Source organism: Dendropsophus ebraccatus, chromosome 9 (genome assembly GCF_027789765.1).
Source record: "Dendropsophus ebraccatus isolate aDenEbr1 chromosome 9, aDenEbr1.pat, whole genome shotgun sequence".
NCBI lineage: Eukaryota > Metazoa > Chordata > Amphibia > Anura > Hylidae > Dendropsophus > Dendropsophus ebraccatus.
Window position 1 is genome coordinate 67,462,105 of NC_091462.1, and position 20,101 is coordinate 67,482,205.

Sequence of the window (20,101 nt, forward strand, 5' to 3'; positions counted from 1 at the left end):
CTCCCCACACACCAGTCCTCTCCCCCTGTATACAGACCCCACACCCCAGTCTTCTCCCTCTGTATACGGACCCCCCCCCACACCCCAGTCCTCTCCACTGTATACAGACCCCACACACCAGTCCTCTCCCCTGTATACAGACTCTACACACCAGTCCTCTCCCCCTGTATACAGACACCACACACACCAGTCCTCTCCATTGTATACAGACCCCACACACACCAGTCCTCTCCCCCTGTACACAGATCCCACACACCAGTCCTCTCCCCCTGTATACAGACCCCACACACCAGTCCTCTCCCCCTGTATACAGACCACACACACCAGTCCTCTCCCCCTGTATACAGACCCCCCACACACACACCAGTCCTCTCCCCTGTATACAGACCTCACACACACCAGTCCTCTCCCCCTGTATACAGACCCCACACACCAGTCCTCTCCCCCTGTATACAGACCCCACACATACCAGTGCTCTCCCCCTGTATACAGACCCCACACACCAGTCCTCTCCCCCTGTATACAGACCTCACACACCAGTCCTCTCCCCCTGTATACAGACCCCCCACACACACACCAGTCCTCTCCCCTGTATACAGACCTCACACACACCAGTCCTCTCCCCCTGTATACAGACCCCACACACCAGTCCTTTCCCCCTGTATACAGACCCCACACATACCAGTGCTCTCCCCCTGTATACAGACCCCACACACCAGTCCTCTCCCCTGTATACAGACCCCACACACCAGTCCTCCGCTCTACCTCCACATGGGCAGAGACATCCTCCACTGATCCTTCTGTGTGACTGTGAGTATATATGTCTATCTCTGTCTGTGTGTTAGTAAAGTTTGTGTGTGTTCTGTGTGTTGGGGCTCTGTGTGGTAGGACAACAACTCCCAGCATGCTCTGTGTGGTAGGACAACAACTCCCAGCATGCTCTGTATGGTAGGACAACAACTCCCAGCATGCTCCTGTGTGTGGTAGGACAACAACTCCCAGCATGCTTCTGTGTGGCTGTGTGTGGTAGGACAACAACTCCCAGCATGCTGTGTGGTAGGACAACAACTCCCAGCATGCTCCTGTTTGGTAGGACAACAACTCCCAGCATGCTCCTGTGTGGTAGGACAACAACTCCCAGCATGCTCCTGTGTGGTAGGACAACTCCCAGCATGCTCTGTGTGGTAGGACAACAACTCCAAGCATGCTCTGTGTGGTAGGACAACAACTCCCAGCATGCTCCTGTGTGGTAGGACAACAACTCCCAGCATGCTCATGTGTGGCTGTGTGAGTAGGACAACTCCTCCCAGCATGCTCCTGTGTGGCAGTGTGTGGTAGGACAACTCCTCTCAGCATGCTCCTGTGTGGCAGTGTGTGGTAGGACAACTCCTCCCAGCATGCTCCTGTGTGGCTGTGTGTGGTAGGACAACAACTCCCAGCATGCTCCTGTGAGGCTGTGTGTGGACAACAACAACTCCCAGCATGCTCCTGTGTGGATGTGTGTGGAATACAACAACTCCCAGCATGCTCCTGTGTGGTGTGTAAATATGTGACTGTATGTGTGTCTGTTTGCAGGATATATATACTGTGTGTCTGTATGTGTCTGTGTAAGCAGTATATACACTGTGGGAGAGATTTATCAAACATGGTGTAAAGTGAAAGTGAAACTGGCTCAGTTGCCCCTAGCAACCAAAGAGTCTGTGAGGAATGAAAGGTGGAGTCTGATTGGTTGCTGGGGGTGACTGAGCCAGTTTCACTTTACACCATGTTTAATAAATCTCCCCCTGTGTGTCTGTATGTGTATATCTATCTGTGTAAGCAGTATATACAGTGTGTGTCTCCAAGAGATAGGCTTGGGATGGGCTACAATCAGCCGAGGGGACCTCAGACTTATTTCCAACATCCCCAGTTTCAAGCGTGCCCTGAAGACCTATCTCTTCAGGCGTGCTTATAACATTTCGTAATCTCGTCTCCCTTTGCTATCCCCTCTCTATAACTTCTTCGGTGCTAGTTACACTGTCCTTGTTATCTGAGCTTAGAAAATGGCATGTGACTGGCTCGCCCAGTCGCCTATAGGCACTTAGAGATTCCATGTACAATGACTGGAACATTGACAAATAAAGCACTTGTTGCCTCTTGTGTTACTCCCAGTTATCCTAGCCTGTAAGCTCATTAATTTGGTCATTAATTTGTTATTGTAATTTATTCATTGTATTATTTAAAATATAACCTGTAATGTATTTATATATTTAAATAAGCGCTGCGGAGTCTGTTGGCGCTATACAAATAAATATTATTATTATTATTATTATTGTATTGCCTACACAGATAATGGATTCATGAGCTGCAGGAAGGCAGTGTAAGGGTTAAACCGCTGTCAGCAACAAATAAATACAAGTTACTGATAAGGAGAAACAAGTGAACTCAGAGAAACACACACACATATAATCACATTCATCCCAGCCCTAACACTTCACTGCCGTGACCCCCCCCCCCTACACACACACACACACACACATATATATATACTGTATATATGCATATATCAACACATTCGCTGCACTGCCGTGACCCCCCCTACACACACATATATACATATTTCAACACATACACTGCACTGTCGTGACCCCCTCCTACACACACGCATATATATTTATATATACACACATACACATATAAATACATACAATGCACTGCTGTGACCCCCCCCCCCCCAACACAACACACACACACACACATACATATATCAATCACATACACTGCATTACTGTGACTACCCCCCCTTTCTCACACACACACATCCATCCTGGCCCTGGTACTGCTGTGACCCTTGCTCCCACCTTAGCTCAGCCCTGATGAGATAAGAGAGCAGGACTACAGGAGGCTCTCGTCCTCTGTGTCCAGACCGGGTCGGGGGAGGAGATGATATCACTGGGTGCTGCTGCCTTTGTGTGCAGGGGGAGAGAGGATTACCACAGCAACCAGAAACGAACATCAGGAAGTTCTTGTTGCTCTGTGCTCTCCCCTGCAGCCACAGGATAGGCTGGGGCCCACTGACTGGAGTCTGAGTTTATGCCCCCTTCTTCCCCCGACTATACAAAAAAAAAAAAAAAACTCACCTGTCAGCAGCCCCTTTTGTAGTGTTCTCCCAGCAGCTCCCCTGTCCATGATGCGTTCTCCTCGGTCTCCTCTGTCAAGTCCTGTTGCTCAACCTGCGCGTGCATCTTAAAAGACAACAGGGCTCCTAGTCACATCCTGTGCAGGCAATGCAGGAATATGTCAGAGGAGACCGCATCAAGGAAGAGGGAGCAGGTGATGGATCACCCACACCTCCCTCCCTGCTCTGAAAGATGACATCCTCAGCGGCCCTCAGCTGCTGATTAAGCAGGGCAGAGGTGTTGTTAGCTTTTTTTTCCCACTCTTCTGGCGTACCCCCTCAACCTGCGTCGCGTACCTCGGTGGTACGCGTACCGCAGGTTGAGAATCCTTGATGTAGAGCACCCAACTGTTTCACTGTTGTATAGATCTCCTTTAGGCACTGGTTCTAGATCAAGGGCGGGTGCAGGCAGGCAGTACAGCTCCCACAGTAAAGCGCATCAGGGTAGCCAGGCCTCTGGTTACGGTAAGGAGGATGAGGAGGCAGCGGTGGACACCACTGGTACTGATTCCCCTTCACTGGTAAGAGGTTGGCACAGATTACAGGGGGAGGGGCAGGAGGAGGAGGAAGAAGAGAATGAAGATCCTGTTAGTGCCCTTTGACACCAAGGCTTGGGAGATCTCAGTTGCATCTCACACTTGAGTGCTTGGATGCTACATTACTTCCAACATGATCCACGCATCAAGGCAATAAAAATGAACAGTGATTACTGGGTGGCAACGCTCCTTGATCCACGTTACAAGACCAAAGTGAGCAATTTCCTTCCACCCACAGAAACTGATAGTAGAATTCAGGATTTTGAGACAGTGCTTATTGAACTACTCGAGACATCTTTTGGGTCTTTACATTCTAATGTCACTACGTAACAGCGTCAGCAACACAGCAGCAGTAGAATCACAAGTAGCCGCCGCAGCAGCAGGCAGTGTGGCAGAACCTTACTGGGTGACATTTGGCAATCAATTTTAACCACCTCACCAACGCCGGCAAGGCAGGGCAGCTTTATGGCACACGGAGACCGCCTTAAGACCATGGTCCATGACTATATACGCCTTAACATTGATGTTTTTGAACTTGGTCTTGACCCATTCAACTTCTGGGTGTCCAAACTGGATAAATGGCCTGAGCTTGCTCGATACGCCATAGAAGTGTTATCTTGCCCAGCAGCTAGTGTTATCTCGGAATGCACATTCAGCACAGCTGGTAGGGTTATAACTGACAAACGTATCCACCTATCCACTGACAATGTGGATTGTTTGACATTTATAAAAATGAATCAAGCGTGGATCTCTGACCATTTTGTTACCCTGGTTGCTGATGTCACTGACTAGTAAACTGTAGCATGTCTTCTTGGAAATGTGAAAAACACATTTCCACTACACTTCATCTCATGTCTGTAGTTCCTATGCCTGCTGCTTCTAAAAATTGGACTCTACTGCTGCCCAGAGCTAGTGTTCGCAGTATTACAGCTGAATGTATTTTTGAAAAATACACCTGTATGAGCTTAATGCACACTGCATACACCTCTTTCTCATCATCCTCTTTGTAGGCCTCCAAATGGTTATTTTTTAAATTCCTCCATCTCTCCTGCCAAGTTCTGCTACCTAATTTAGTTGAACCGCAACCTCCGTGTTCCCCGCTGGGCTCTTCTCGCTGCCACCAATGGTACCAATTTTTCAGGAGTGTGTAAAAAGCCCATTTTTGTCAGTCTACATTGCAGAATAATTTTTTTTTTAAACTAATCTCAACATCTGTTAGATGAGTTAATCTTTGATACAGAGGAGTTGGTGGTCAAATTTTTCCTGGCTAAAAAGAACATTTTGGTCATTTTATATTGCTGAATAATTTTTTTAAAAAATCAATCTCAACATCTGTTAGATGTATCGATGTTTCGTACAGAGGAGTTGGTGGTTAAATAAATTTATCCTGAGTGGGTGCAGAGCCCATATTTGGCAGTATGCATTGCAGAACAAATTTTTTTAAAATAATCTGTTCATCTGTTAGATGTATCGATGTTTCATACAGAAGAGTTCCCAAGTATTTTTCTACCATACACTATAATGGGATTCGATATTCGTTCAAATATACGAATATCGGGAGCTATTCTAATCGAATTTTCGAATATTTCACTATTCGCTCATCTGTAGCAGTGTTTTATCCCCCTTTTATTCCCTTTAATCCTTAAAAAAAAATTTCAGGCTATAAGTTGTTTCCAGTTTACTCTTCTGGATGGTAACTCCAGCTTCCCCTCACCTGTATAGGTATAAAAATTAACCCAAACATCTCTTTGACTTTGACTTTAATTGGATTCAAGTTCGAGTCGAACCGAACTTCACTACTGTTCCAGGTTCGACTCTAACTCAAACATTTTACTGTTTGATCATCACTAGTCATCATCAGATGAAAAAAGACATCAGAAAAAAAGTGAATGACTCTGATCAGAGAAGATATCTCCTGTGAGTCACTGAAAGAAACTGTGCTGTAATCACTTAAGGGGGTTTTCCTATTAACTTTTTCATGTGCCTAATGTACCTGCCCTGCCTAGCGCTTATAGTGTGTAATTATTGCCAATTCGAGCTGCTTTTTGTATTCAGTGAGTCGGTCATGTGCCACTAGGACAAATTGTCACCACTGTCTACAGTGCACGGTCCGATGCACAACTGCTTTGTTTAGATGTAAGAGCAGACCTGAGGAGCGGTCTATAGCTGCAAAAGCAGGATGATGGGGCAGATAACAGCAGGCTCACTATATGTACCTGCTGTCATCTGCCCATCGGTCCCACTCCTGCAGCTACAGACCGAGCTTCTCGAACTGCTTCTAAGTCTTGAGAGCATCGACACTCAAGACCGGCACGAACGTCTGTCTTCATGGAAGCCCTGTAAAGGAACACTTTGTTTCACTCACATGGCTTCTCTCACTGTGGAGATGACTTCCCTAACGGCTTCCCTGCTGCACACGCCCCATGCCACTGGTGTGACGCTCCATGTAGAGAGCGGCGTTTTTTAAACCCTTGTACAAGCTGGGCTTAGTCGGTGACATCATAGCGTCACATGTCCACAAAATAAAAAAAACTGTCTGGAATTGGCAATAGAAACCAATTACACATTATAAGGGTAAGACACAGCAGGTTGAGAGAAATAAAAAATAAAAATGTGTGTGAAACCCCTTTAAATGATTACCACAACATAGCCACTTGCCAGGGCTGTTTCTAGGTAGTTTTGACTAAAGAGCTAATCTTGCTAAAAGCGCCCCTCTCAAATGATGTCAGGGAGGGGGGGTGGCGTTGTTGCTATGAAGAAGCAGTGTGTGTATTATAACATAGAGCAGTGTTATTCAACCATTTTCAACTTGAGGCAAAAAAAGGCCGTGACTCACAGGTGACGTCTTCTTTGATCTGAGGCGTCACTTTCCTTTCCCTCTCCTCCTGGCCCAGACCACCATGATTTCTTGCAGCTTATGGGTTGTATGTATGATAGTTATGGGGTGTATGATTGTTATGGGGTGTATGTATGATAGTCATGGGGGGTATATGATAGTTATGGGGTGTATGTATGAACGTTATGGGGTGAATGTATGATAGTTATGGGGTTTATGTAGCTGGTGATAGTTATAGAGTGTATGATAGTTATGGGGTGTATGTATCTGGTGATAGTTATGGGGTGTATGTAGCTGGTGATAGTTATGGGGTGTATGTATGATAGTTAAGGGGTGTATGAAAGTTATGGGGTGTATGTATCTGGTGATAGTCATGGGGTATATGTATAGGGTTATGGGGTGTATGTAGCTGGTGATAGTTATTGGGTGTATGTATGATAGTTATAAGGTGTATGTTAGTTATGGGGTGTATGTTGGTAGTTATAGGGTGTATGATAGTTATGGGGTGTATGTATCATAGTTATGGGATGTATATAGCTGGTGATTATATGTATATAGCTGGTTTATGCTGCAGGTAACTAGTGTTAAACTATGTTGGTGTCCAGAAACATGGCTGCCTCTGCTCGAGCGACACCTCAGACCGTCTCGTGGTGATGACGTAACATCTAGGAGCCGGGAGTTCCGTGCGCTGAGAATGGAGCCCGCAGATTAGGGGGCGGCAGGTATGGGGGGGGGGGGGGGGAGACGTACACTGCAGCCGTGGAGCCAAAAGTCCCAGCAAGCGCTGCCGTCCACCGTTCGCAAGGGCTCGGCTCTGTAGTTATATCCAGGCTGCAGTGACAGCCTTAGGCCGCTGTTATGGCGTGTGGTAAATATTATCCGATGACTGTCAATCTCCCTGTAATCTGTGACGTCAGAGAAGAGGGATGACGTCACAAACATCATGCGCGTGGGAAACGGCTGTTGCACTGTCAGCTTCTGTTTGGCATCCCCCGCCGACTGCTACACACTCTGCATGATGTTTTAAAGGGAACCAATCACCCCGAAAATCGATGTAAAGACAAGGATATGTGCTGATAGATCACCCAGCACACTTCCCAAATATGCCCCTGTAACCTCTGTGCCCCCCTCAATGAGACAGTAATCTTACTTTCTTCTTGTCACGCGCTGTATGTAAATTTTTGCTAACTAGTCCGGGTGGGCGTATGTAGTCCTGGTGGGCGTATGTAGTCACGGTCCGTGGGCGTATCTACTCACGGTCCGGGGGCGTATGTAGTCGCGGTCTTCGGCTGTAATCACGCCCAGAGGGGCGTGATTCGGCGGCTTGCGGTCCAGTGACGTCATCCGGCGGCTTGCGTTCCGCGTCGCGGCCGCGCTGACGTGTTCGGGAACCCGCGCATGCGCAGTACGGCGGGAGACGACGCTGACGTACTGCGCATGCGCGGGTTCCCGAACACGTCAGCGCGGCCGCGACGCAGAACGCAAGCCGCCGGATGACGTCACTGGACCGCAAGCCGCCGAATCACGCCCCTCTGGGCGTGATTACAGCCGAAGACCGCGACTACATACGCCCCCGGACCGTGAGTAGATACGCCCACGGACCGTGACTACATACGCCCACCAGGACTACATACGCCCACCCGGACTAGTTAGCAAAAATTTACATACAGCGCGTGACAAGAAGAAAGTAAGATTACTGTCTCATTGAGGGGGGCACAGAGGTTACAGGGGCATATTTGGGAAGTGTGCTGGGTGATCTATCAGCACATATCCTTGTCTTTACATCGATTTTCGGGGTGATTGGTTCCCTTTAAAGAATTCACAATGAAGAAGACTTTTAACGGTGAGTGCTTTCTCTTGTTTCTCTATTGTTGGAAGTATATATTTTTGCTGCGACTGCATTTCCATGAGAAAGCACCCCGTCCTAGGCAATTAGCCAAAGCTATGGCCCGATATTCCCCTTGGGTGCTACTGATTAGTGCCGGTCCACTGTCTCTTGCATGTTGGATCATGTAGAATGCGTAGGTGATGGGGCCGAGGGGCAGGTGGTGGGGCGGGTGGAGGGGTAGGTGGTGGGGCGGGCGGAGAGGCAGATGCTGCGGTCGGGGGCGCGCGGCTAGGTGAGTTCTGAGGAGGTGCCACCAGCTCCCCGTGCGGTTGCTCGGCCCGCCCGCCACTAGAAACGGCCCTGCCACTTGCTTCCAAAAACAGCCTGACACTGGTTGTGTGTGGTATTAAAACTTGGCTCCATTAACTTCAGTGGAAATAGGCTGCAATACCACACACAAACTGATGAAGGGTGGTCCTGTTTCTGAAAGTTTTTCTTATCCTGGATAACCTAATTTTTGCTTGGTTATTTGTGAAATGTAGAACACCTTGTACACTCCTCTAAGTGCTTATTGACTATAATTAGTGTAGCAAAATATACCCTATAGGTAACATTATCAGTTGGGGGCCCACTCTGGCTCACTTGCCCCCCTAGGCTGAACCTGTAGCTACACCTCTGGTTTTACTGGATCTACAACATTAGATCTGTTTATGTTCAAAACATGTTTGTTTCTCTTGTATTTTTTTTTTTTGCAATACATGCAAATTTATTTATTTATAAAGCGCCCTTAATTCCAGAGTGCTATACAAGCGATAGGGGGGTAACAAACTGGAACATTACAAGGTCAAAAACACATTACATGAAGGCAAATGACAGACTGGTACATGGGGGAAGAAGACCCTGCCCGCGAGGTCTTACAAATTTCACAAAAACTTTATATGCTGAATTCATATTTCTGGTTTCAATACTTTTATCTACAATGATATGGTGCTTTATAGTTTATGTGGTTCAAGAGCAGTCAAAAAGCACTTTCTCAATATGATATAATCAATATATTTTACCAAAATTCGGTTATTTTCTTTATGTAGCATTTCAACTTTGTATAGTTGACTGCGCTAGTTCTCCTAAAATACCTATTAACCCTATTAGAATAATTTGCTAAAAATGGAAACTCAAGTCTTTCCATGACCCCCAAACACCTGAATATATTTATAAAAGATGTATACGTTTGCAAGGGGAATTTTTCTTACCATTTTGCGATATCTCAACCCAGGTAAAAGTAATTGCTCCTTCTTTGCTGCTTTCACTGAATCTCAATAAAAATGTTCCCGGAGATTTCTCTTTCAGCAGTGCTCGCTCTCTTTCCTTGCTAATAAAGCCCACAATACATCTATTAATACAAAAATGATAATGTCATTACTTATGAACACAAAAATTATATACATAAAGTAATCGACAATATTAAACTAGATTTGCATTTCCAGGAAAATACATAGTGCTTGAAAAGAGCGCCCCTTTAACAGTGACTTCCGTTTAAGAGAAACTTTAACCCTTGATACCCTCCCTTTAACCCCTTCGGGACCAGGCTAATTTTCGTTTTTGCGTTTTCGTTTTTTTTCCTCCTTGTGTTTAAAAGGCCATAGCACTTGCATTTTTTCACCTAGTAACCCACATGAGCCCTTATTTTTTACGTCACTAATTGTACTTGGTAATGACAGGCAGAATTTTTGCATAAAGTATACTACGAAACCAGAAAAAAATCCATAATGTGGTGAAATTGAAAAAAAAAACGCATTTCTTTTATTTGGGGGAAATGTGTTTTTACGCCATTCGTCCTGGCGTAAAACTGACTTGTTATGCATGTTCCTCAAGTCGTTATGATTAAAACAATATATAACATGTATAACTTTTCTTGTATCTGATGGCCTGTAAAAAATTCAAACCATTGTTAACGAATATACGTTCCTTAAAATTGCTCCATTCCCAGGCTTATAGCGCTTTTATCCTTTGGTCTATGGGGCTGTATGAGGTGTAATTTTTTGCGCCATGATGTTTACTTTCTATCGATACCTTGATTACGCATATACGACTTTTTGATCGCTTTTTATTAAATTTTTTCTGGATTTGATGCGACCAAAAATGCGCAATTTTGCACTTTGGGATTTTTTTGCGCTGACACTGTTTACCGTGCGAGATCAGGAATGTGATTAATTAATAGTTAGGGCAATTACACACGCGGCAATAGCAAATATGTTTATTTATTTATTTACTTTTATTTATAACCTGGGAAAAGGGAGGTGATTCAGACTTTTATTAGGGGAGGGGGCTTTTTATTAATAACAACACTTTTTTTTAACTTTTACACTCATACTAGAAGCCCCCCTAGGGGACTTCTAGTATAAGTGCTTTGATCTCTCATAGAGATCTCTGCAGCATAGATATGCTGCAGAGATCCATGAGATAGGCACTCATTTACTTCTGGCTGCTGCAGCCGGAAGTAAACGAGTGCCGAGCCGGGGACGGCGCCATCTTGGAGTGGTCCCCGGCCGGCAGCACACACGGAGATCGCTCCTCCGGGATAACGTCACAGGGGGAGCGATCTCCGCCACTAGACACCAGGGATAAGCTGAATCCGGTATTTGGATGCAGCTGTCAAGTTTGACAGCTGCATCTGATTACTGTATTAGTGGGCACGGGTTTAGGATCTTCTACATCTTCTATTGGCCAATAGCGGATATGTGACTGTGTGGATGTTGTGATACAATGTCTGACAAGACCTTAGAATTTCTATTGGCTGCTATTTGTCAGCTATTTGCATATGTGCTGTGATTGGCTGTCAACGTTTAGAGTGTGGCCATTATTTTCTATGGGAAATTAGGGGTCTTTAAACGTAAATTTCTTAAAAACGAAAAATCCGATTGAAACGAAAAATAGATAGCACACCTGTCTCCGTCGAGGGCTTCGAAACGCAGTTTGAACGGAGTCTGTGCGCGAAGCGGTTCGGGCTGTATTAAACACAGAAAAATGGCTGGAAGAAGAAACGGAAGAAGAAGAAGAAGAAGAAGTATACGGATTACAATATAGTGCTTTTTCAAGCAATATAATTAGCTGGCTAATACCTGCAGTCCCTGGCTACACATAGCAACAAGGGACCGCGGGCTGCAGAGAGGGCTCACGCTCTGATCACCCTTAACAGCCACATGACGGGTATACCCGTCATGTGTTGTTAAGGGGTTAAACAGGTTTTACTTTTTTAAAAGCCATAAATAAAAGTTATATTAACTACATATCTTTGTAATCATACTGACTTGAGGAACATATATATCATATATGCCAGTTTTTCTATAGAACGAATGGCATAAACACAAAACCCTCCAAAATGAAAATAAATTCCTTTTTTTTTTCTATTTCACTGCACAAATTTTTTTTTCTGGTTTCACAGTATACTTTATGGAAAAAAAGTCAGCCATTGTAAAGTACAATTAGTGGCGCAAAAAATAAGGGCTCATGTGGGTCTAGAGGTGAAAAAATGCAAGCGCTATGGTCCTTTTAAAAATAAGGAGGAAAAAATAAATGCAAAATTGCAGGGTTCTGAAGGGGTTAACAGCAACTTTGGTACTGTTATTTAAGAGCGACTTTGGTACCGCCCCTTTAAAAGCAACTTTGATACCGTCCGTTTAAGAGCTAATTTGGCCCATGCCATTTAAGAACGACTCTAATACTGTCCCTTTAAGAGCGACATTGGTACTGTCCCTTTAAGAGCGACTTTGATAACGTCCCTTTCTGAGTGACCTATGTACCGTTCCTTTAAGAGTGACTTTGGTACTGGTCCTTTTACCCCTTAACGAACCATAACGTATCTGATACGTCATGGCGCTGTTAGGGGGGTTCAGAGAGGGGCCGAGCTACGACCCCACTCTGAACCACTGCGATCCCAGCTGCTTTCTGCAGCCCCGGGACCGCAGCGATTAGCATCACCCGCTATTAAGGATATTTAAATGCAGCTGTCAGATATTTTAATGCCCTGCAGAGCCCCATCCCTGGTGTCTAGTGGCAGGATCTCCCCTCCGTGATGAGATCCCTTCTACTGAGCCAGCCAGGGCTCACTGTCGGACTGACGCTGATCCTGGCTTGGCAATCCATGCATCTGGTCTGCTGCATGGATCAGTATACTACACTGATCAGTGTAGTTGTATTATTTATACAGAATAGTAGTTGTATTATTATTATGTAATATTTTTTATTAATAAAAATTTCCCTCCCCTAATAAAAGTATGAATTCCCCTTTTCCCATTTAAAAAAGTAAAAAAAGATAAATAAATAAATAAAAAATAAACATATTTGGTATCGCCACGTGCGTAATTGCCTGAACTATTAAATTATACCAATCCTGATCATGCACGGTAAATGGTGTAAGCGCAAAAAAAATTTCCAAAGTGCAAAATTTTGCATTTTTGGTCGCATCAAATCCAGAAAAATTGTTATAATTGTGGTCAAAAAGTCGAATATACGCAATCAAGGTACCGATAGGAAGTATACAACATGCCGCAAAAAATAACACCTCACACAGACCCATAGACCAAAGGATAAAAGCGCTATAAAGATGTTAATCAGGGCTGTGGAGTCGGTAAACCGCAGCTCCGACTCCGACTCTTTAATTTTATCAGGACCGACTTTGACTCAGACTCCTGCTCCTTCATAAATGGCCAGTCAGATACCAGGGGAGTTATTTATCACACTGGCTCAGCAGCTTCTCCCTAATGTCCTACATGATCCTGGTGCAACTTCTGAGTGAATAAAGGAATGCTGTATATAAAGCAGATTCTGCTGTGTGTGCAGAGGATTCAGCCAGTCTCCAGCCTCCATGTCCTGAACAACTCAGAACTAGACTAGATGAAGCAGGTGGTTTTTCCTGTTGACAGTCTTCTATGTTTCTAACTAAATATTCACCATACACAAAGAAACACTGCTAACACTGCCAAATCCCTGTGATACAGAGGCCATACTGATAGAGAGAGTTCACACATAGTGATGTTTAGGGTCACTGTGGGGGCAAGCAATAACAACACACACACAGCCTGCTTCAGCCATAGCACACATACATACATACATACATACACACACACACACACACACACACACACACACACACACACAGCCTGCTGCAGCCATAGCACACACACACAGCTGCTGCCATAGAACACTGAAGAAAAACACACAATCTTCTCCCATAGAGGAAACATTACACTGAGGACAGAAGTTACTGCTGCACTACTTATGTCTTCTCCTCCTCCTCCTCCTCTATATTACACAGGATATATTCATATTACACTGCTGCTCATATACAGTCATCCAACATCCAGGAAGAGACCTGCACAGATCTCCCCCCATACAATGGACTCTTCCAACTCAGAAACAAACTACCAAATAGTGGCTGACAACTTTTCCCCAACCATCCCTATCTAATAGGGCCAGTGTCCTATTAGAATGTTGTTTATAAAATATATTGATTAGCAAAACTTATAAAATTCATATCAAAACTCAATTCTAAATTTTTTAAAGATTTTTAAAGCTGGAGTCGGAGTGGGTAAATTTTTTTTCCGACTCCAACTCCGACTCCAGCCAAAACTAGCTCCGACTCCACAGCCCTGATGTTAATAGAGCAATTTTAAGGAACATGTAGTTGTTTTTAAAAAAAATATTTTTTTTTAAAAAGCAGTCAGATTAAATAAAAGTTATGCATATCATTGTACTTGTAACATGTTGAGGAACATGTGTGTAACATGTCAGTTTTACCATACGGTTAACGACATAAACACAACCCCCCCCCCCCGCCCCCCCCCCAGATATAAAACAAAACCGCATTTTATTTTCAATTGCATATAAATTTTTATCTGGTTTCACATTATATTTTATGCAAAAATTAAGTCTGTCATTGCAAAGTACAATTAGTGGCGCAAAGATTAAGGGCTCATGTGGGTCTCTAGGTGAAAAAATTCAAGCGCTATGGCCTTTTAAACACAGGGAGAGAAAAAAAAGCGCAAAGCTGAAAATTGGCTCAGACCTTAAAGTGTCACTGTCGGTAAAAATTTTACTGCAGAAATCAATAATACAGGCGATTTTAGGAAACTTTGTAGTTGGGTTTATTCGCCAATAAATTAATTTTTATCATGAAAAAGCAGTTTGAAGCTCTCCCTCTGTCTTTATGGTTTTCCTATGGAGAGAGAAAGTAGAGGCAGCAAAACAGGACAACAAAGAGTTAATTTACATTCACATCACGGGCTCTCTCCTCTGACAGTCACCACTGACCTCTCTGACTTCTGAATAGCACTGAGAATAGCTCCTCCACTGAGCAATCCTTTGTTCTCGGCTCTCTGCTGCCCGCTAATCTCGCTCCTTTCTCCTCCCCCCTCCCCTCTTAATAGACCAGACAGATCCGACTGATGAAAAAACAGTCGAGATTTCCTGATTCTGAGCAGTGGATGACATAAAGGAGAAGGGGGAGGACCTGGGAAAAGGCTTTTTACATGCAGATAATGGCATATTTGGCTAATAAACCCAATTACAAAGTTTCTTAAAATTGCTTGGATCATTGATTTCAGCAAAAAACATTTTAACGACGGTGACCCTTTAAGGGATTAAAATTGATCTGTTCCCATCCTTAAGCTATGTGCACACGCTGTATGTGACTGTCCGTTCCGTGACCCCGGCCGGGTCACGGAACGGCCGATCTCTGGCCGGACCATCTCGGCCGGTAGTTAAGTACCGTCCGGGTGATCTTTCCGGCCGCGGAGCTCTGATGCGGGTGCACGCTGATGCCCATAGCACACAGTGAAGCAAGCGGCCAGGGCGCTTGCTTCACTGTGTGAACTGACAGGTTCTTTCTGTGGCCGGAATTCACTGAATTCCGGCCGCAGAAAACTGACATGTCAGTTTTTTTCCGGCGCCGCATAGGATCCTGGCTGGAGCGCATACAATGTGTATACGCTCTGGCCGGGATGTAATTAAACATAAGGCTATGTTCGACCCTGCAAAACTACAGCCGTAGTTCTGCGGCGAGAACTACGGCCGTAGTTTTACGTAGTGTGAACATAGCCTTATAATGCTTTTATCCTTTGGTCTATGGGGCTGTGTGAGGTGTTATTTTTGGGGGAAAAAGTCAGAAACTAGTCTTATAACTATTAGCAGATTGGGCTTTACCTCCGTGCTACAAAACAAAATACAGTAGGGGTATCACAATTTAAAATATAACATTTACTTCTTTGGTTAAAACTTATTCCCCACATAACACATAAAACAGACAATTATATACAGTCATGGCCAAAAGTTTTGAGAATGACACAAATATTATATTTTCACATGATCTGCTGCCCTCTGGTTTTTATGTGTGTTTGTCAGTTTATGTGTGTTTGTCAGATGTTTTTATCACATACAGAAATATAATTGCAATCATATTATGAGTAACAAAAGCTTATATTGACAGTTAGAATGAGTTAATGCAGCAAGACAATATTTGCAGTGTTGACCCTTCTTCTTCAGGACCTCTGCAATTCTTCCTGGCATGCTCTCAATCAACTTCTGGACCAAATCCTGACTGATAGCAGTCCATTCTTGCACAATCAATGCTTGCATTTTGTCAGAATTTGTTGGTTTTTGTTTGTCCACCCGCCTATTGATGATTGACCACAAGTTCTCAATGGGATTAAGATCTGGGGAGTTTCCAGGCCATGGACCCCAAATCTCTATGTTTTGTTCCCTGAGCCATTAAGTTATCACCTTTGCTTTATGGCAAGGTGCTCTATCATGCTGGAAAAGGCATTGTTGATCACCAAACTGCTCTTGGACGGTTAGGATAAGTTGCTCTTGGAGGACATTCTGGTACCATTCTTTATTCATGGCTGTGTTTTTAGGCAAGACTGTGAGAGAGACGATTCCCTTGGCTGAGAAGCAACCCCCACACATGAATGGTTTCAGGATGCTTTACAGTTGGCATGAGACAAGAATGGTGGTAGCGCTCACCTCTTCTTCTCCGAATAAGCTGTTTTCCAGATGTCCAAAACAATCGGAAAGGGGATTCATCAGAGAAAATGATTTTACCCCAGTCCTCAGCAGTCCACTGCCTGTACCTTTTGCAGAATATCAGTCTGTCCCTGATGCTTTTTCTGGAGAGAAGTGGCTTCTTTACTGCCCTTGTTGAGACCAAGCCTTGCTCCAAAAGTCTCCGCCTCACAGTGTGTGCAGATGCACTCAAACCTGCCTGCTGCCATTCCTGAGCAAGCTCTGCACTGCTGGTAGCCCGATCCCGCAGCTGAAACACTTTTAAGAGAGGGTCCTAGCACTTGCTGGTCTTTCTTGGGCGCCCTGGAGCCTTTTTGGCAACAATGGAACCTCTCTCCTTAAAGTTCTTGATGATGCGATAGATTGTTGACTAAGGTGCAATCTTTATAGCTGCGATACTCTTCCCTGTTAGGCCATTTTTGTGCAGTGCAATGTGAATGCACGTGTTTCTTTAGAGATAACCATAGTTAACAGAAGAGAAACAATGATGCCAAGCACCAGCCTGCTTTTGAAGTGTCCAGTGGTGTCATTCTTACTTAATCATGACACATTAATCTCCAGCCCTGTCCTCATCAACACCCACACCTGTGTTAATGGAGCAATCACTGAAACAATGATAGCTGTTCCTTTTAAGGCAGGGCTGCGATGATATTGAAATGTGTTTTGCGGGATAAAGTTAGTTTTCTAGGCAAAATTGACTTTGCAAGTAATTGCTGTTAAGCTAATCACTCTTTATAACATTCTGGAGTATGTGCAAATTGCCATTTTAAAAACTGAAGCAGTAGACTTTGTAAAAATTTATATTTGTATCATTCTCAAAACTTTTGGCCATGACTGTATATAATTGTCTGTTTTATGTGTTATGTGGGGATTAAGTTTTAATCAAAGAAGTAAAAGTTATATTTTAAATTGTGATACCCCTACTGTATTTTGAGGTGTTATTTTTGGCACCCTGTTCTGTTCTTTCTCTCGGTAACTTGCTTGCCTATATGCGACTTTTTGATCACTTTTTATTACAATTTTTCTGGATTTGATGTGACAAAAAATGTGCAATTTGGCTCTTTGGCAGGTTTTAGCTCTTATGTCGTGACTTTACCGTGCAAAGTCAGGAATGAAATAATTTAATAGTTTGGCAATTACGTAGGCGACAATACTACATATGTTTGATTATTTTATTTTTTTGCGCTTACACTGTTTAATGTGCAAGATCAGGAATGTGATCATTTTATAGTTTGGGAAATATCACTTTAGGTATAAGGCTATGCTGGAGGTTGTAGTCGTGTAATATTTCAGATATCAGGGTATGTTGTAGGTTGTAATCATGTAGCATTTCAGCTATAAGGGTATACTGGGAGTTGTAGTCTTGTAATATTTCAGCTATCAGGGTATGCTGGAGGTTGTAGTCATGTAATATTTCAGCTAGCAGGGTATACTGGAGGCTGTAGTCATGTAATATTTCAGCTATCAAGCTAGGGGTTGTAGTCTTGTAATATTTTAGCTATCAGGCTATGCTGGGTGCTGTAGTCTTGTAATATTTCAGCTATCAGGCTATGCTGGGGGTAATGACTATATTAAGGTTGTTTTTCACATGTATACATATTTGACTTGGATTCAAAAGTGTACATATGGGAAATGAGCCAATCATTAGCTGACTACGCCTGGCCCATTTAAGCATCTTTCTATGCACCTGAATTGCATCCAATAGATTCACAGCCAGGATGTGTGCGCATCTTTAGGCTATGTTCACACACACACTTTGTGAACTCCAGGGGGATTGCTGTGAGTGATGATCAATCCTTAATCAATGAACTTAACACTGCAGTGAGTGGAGGGAGGGGCAGGTCAAGCTACTTTTAATCCAAGATCTGTCCTGTGGTCCGTTCGGAAAGTGATGCAGTTATTATCATAAAAAAACAACTTATAAACTTGCAGCCCTGTGTCAAATTGGCGTGGCCTAGAGTGTATATACCCTAGTCTTGCACCGCCTCTCTGTCCCTCCTCCCCACCCACTTCATTATTAGGAATGCCCCTAGAACAATTTCTCCTATTCATCTGTAAACTGCACATCAGCTGGATCGTTAAGGCATGTATGCAGTGTTCAGGTGATGAATAGGAAAAATCCTGCCTGGGGTTTTTCCTAGGGATGAGGAGGGCAGGGAGGAGGGATGGAGGGGCGTTGCAATCCTAGGACATACACACTCTAGGCCATACCAATTTGACACAAGGCTGCAAGTTTAAAAGTTGCTTTTATGACAATAACTGCATCACCTGCTGAACAGACCCCAGGACAGATCTTGGATTAGAAGCAGCTATCTGAGGGTACAAGCGGTTTGGGGGTGTTAGATTGTGGGTACAGAGTCGCTTTAAGTATCAAGTGCCTTTTGTTTTCGTGATTTACTGTATTTTCTCTACATAGAAATATCGGGTATCTGAAAACAAGGTGGAAACACTGGCAGTATCTTAACAATCATTAGTACACCCTATAACTTTTTGATCTGTCACCTATTTATCAGGGATTCTGCTGGGCTACAGTTTTGCTGTCCTATGACATTTTTAGTATTGTTGGCAATATTAATAAATATCAATAAAGATTAGAAATTTAACTGGTCAATTTGAAAATGCAGCGATAGTACTTACCACTGATGGGCTATGTTCACACAACCTTTTTTTAGCTCCGTTTAAAATGACTTTTTATTTTGAGGCTAAAATAACGGACATCATGCCTTCCCTTAGTTCAATGACAACTGTTGGTACAATATTCTAGTTTGGGTTTACTAACTGCCCTTTTGGTGTGTCTTAATTGAAAAGTTTATTGAATTTAATAGTAAAAAATGGAGAAAGAACGGTGACAAAATAAGAATTGTGTGTGGACATGTAATAAAAAACATCCGCTGTTTGCAAAAGCCGTTAGAAAATAATGATCATTATTTTGAAGTCCAGAGGAAAAACGTCCGTTATTCAGTGTATTGTGTGAATTGGACATCCGTCTTTCCATTGACTTCAATGCATTGCACAGGTAAATTGTGGCAAAAACGGACATTGTTTTAAATAGAAATATCGTCCGCCACGTTGTGTGAACATAGCCATGTACAGTAAAAATCCATGTGATGTTAAAAACTTTTATGTTGAGTGACACCTTTTATAGCTAACCAGAAAAATTATGATGCTCACAAGGATTCAGAGGACAAAGTCCTCCTTACGGGGCAATTTTAGATATACAGTTTTACCTTGGTTTAAAAGTAACTTGGATTGAGAGCGTTTTGCAAAAAGAGCTCACAGTTTTTCAAAATTGTAACTTGGTTTAAGAGCATTGCTTTGGTGTAAGAGCTCCCTGTACTGGGTGAGAGGGGGAGTGGGTGAGGGGCAAGATCTGCATAGTGTGGTCTACAGCACTGTACTCTGACTCAGTAAGTCTCCCTCACCTTCCAAATCATGGCAGATTCACTTCAGGCTGGGGCTTGCATCAAGCGACAGGACTGTGGAGGAAATCTCTTCATAGCTGTAACCCCTCTCTCCCCGGACAGAGAGTGATGCTACACTGTGCCCACATATGCCCTGCTCATTCCTTCATGCTCCCTGCAGTCTCTGTCAGCCCTTGTGTTTCCTATTCTCTCCATTCCTGCTATAATGTGCCTGCACTCACACTCAGCTATACACACAGCTGCTATAATGTGCCTGCACTCACA

At 43.7% G+C, this 20,101-nt stretch overlaps 1 protein-coding gene across 3 annotated transcripts in view; it reads right to left on the bottom strand.

Annotated features, from left to right (window-relative positions):
- STAT1 (signal transducer and activator of transcription 1) overlaps positions 1-20,101 on the bottom strand; it is a 997,040-nt gene that overhangs the window by 293,109 nt on the left and 683,830 nt on the right. For all 3 annotated transcript variants that reach the window (XM_069983571.1, XM_069983569.1, XM_069983570.1), the window contains exon 20: positions 9,608-9,747. In XM_069983571.1, coding sequence (XP_069839672.1) covers positions 9,608-9,747 — 140 coding nt within the window. The remainder of the gene's footprint in view (positions 1-9,607; positions 9,748-20,101) is intronic.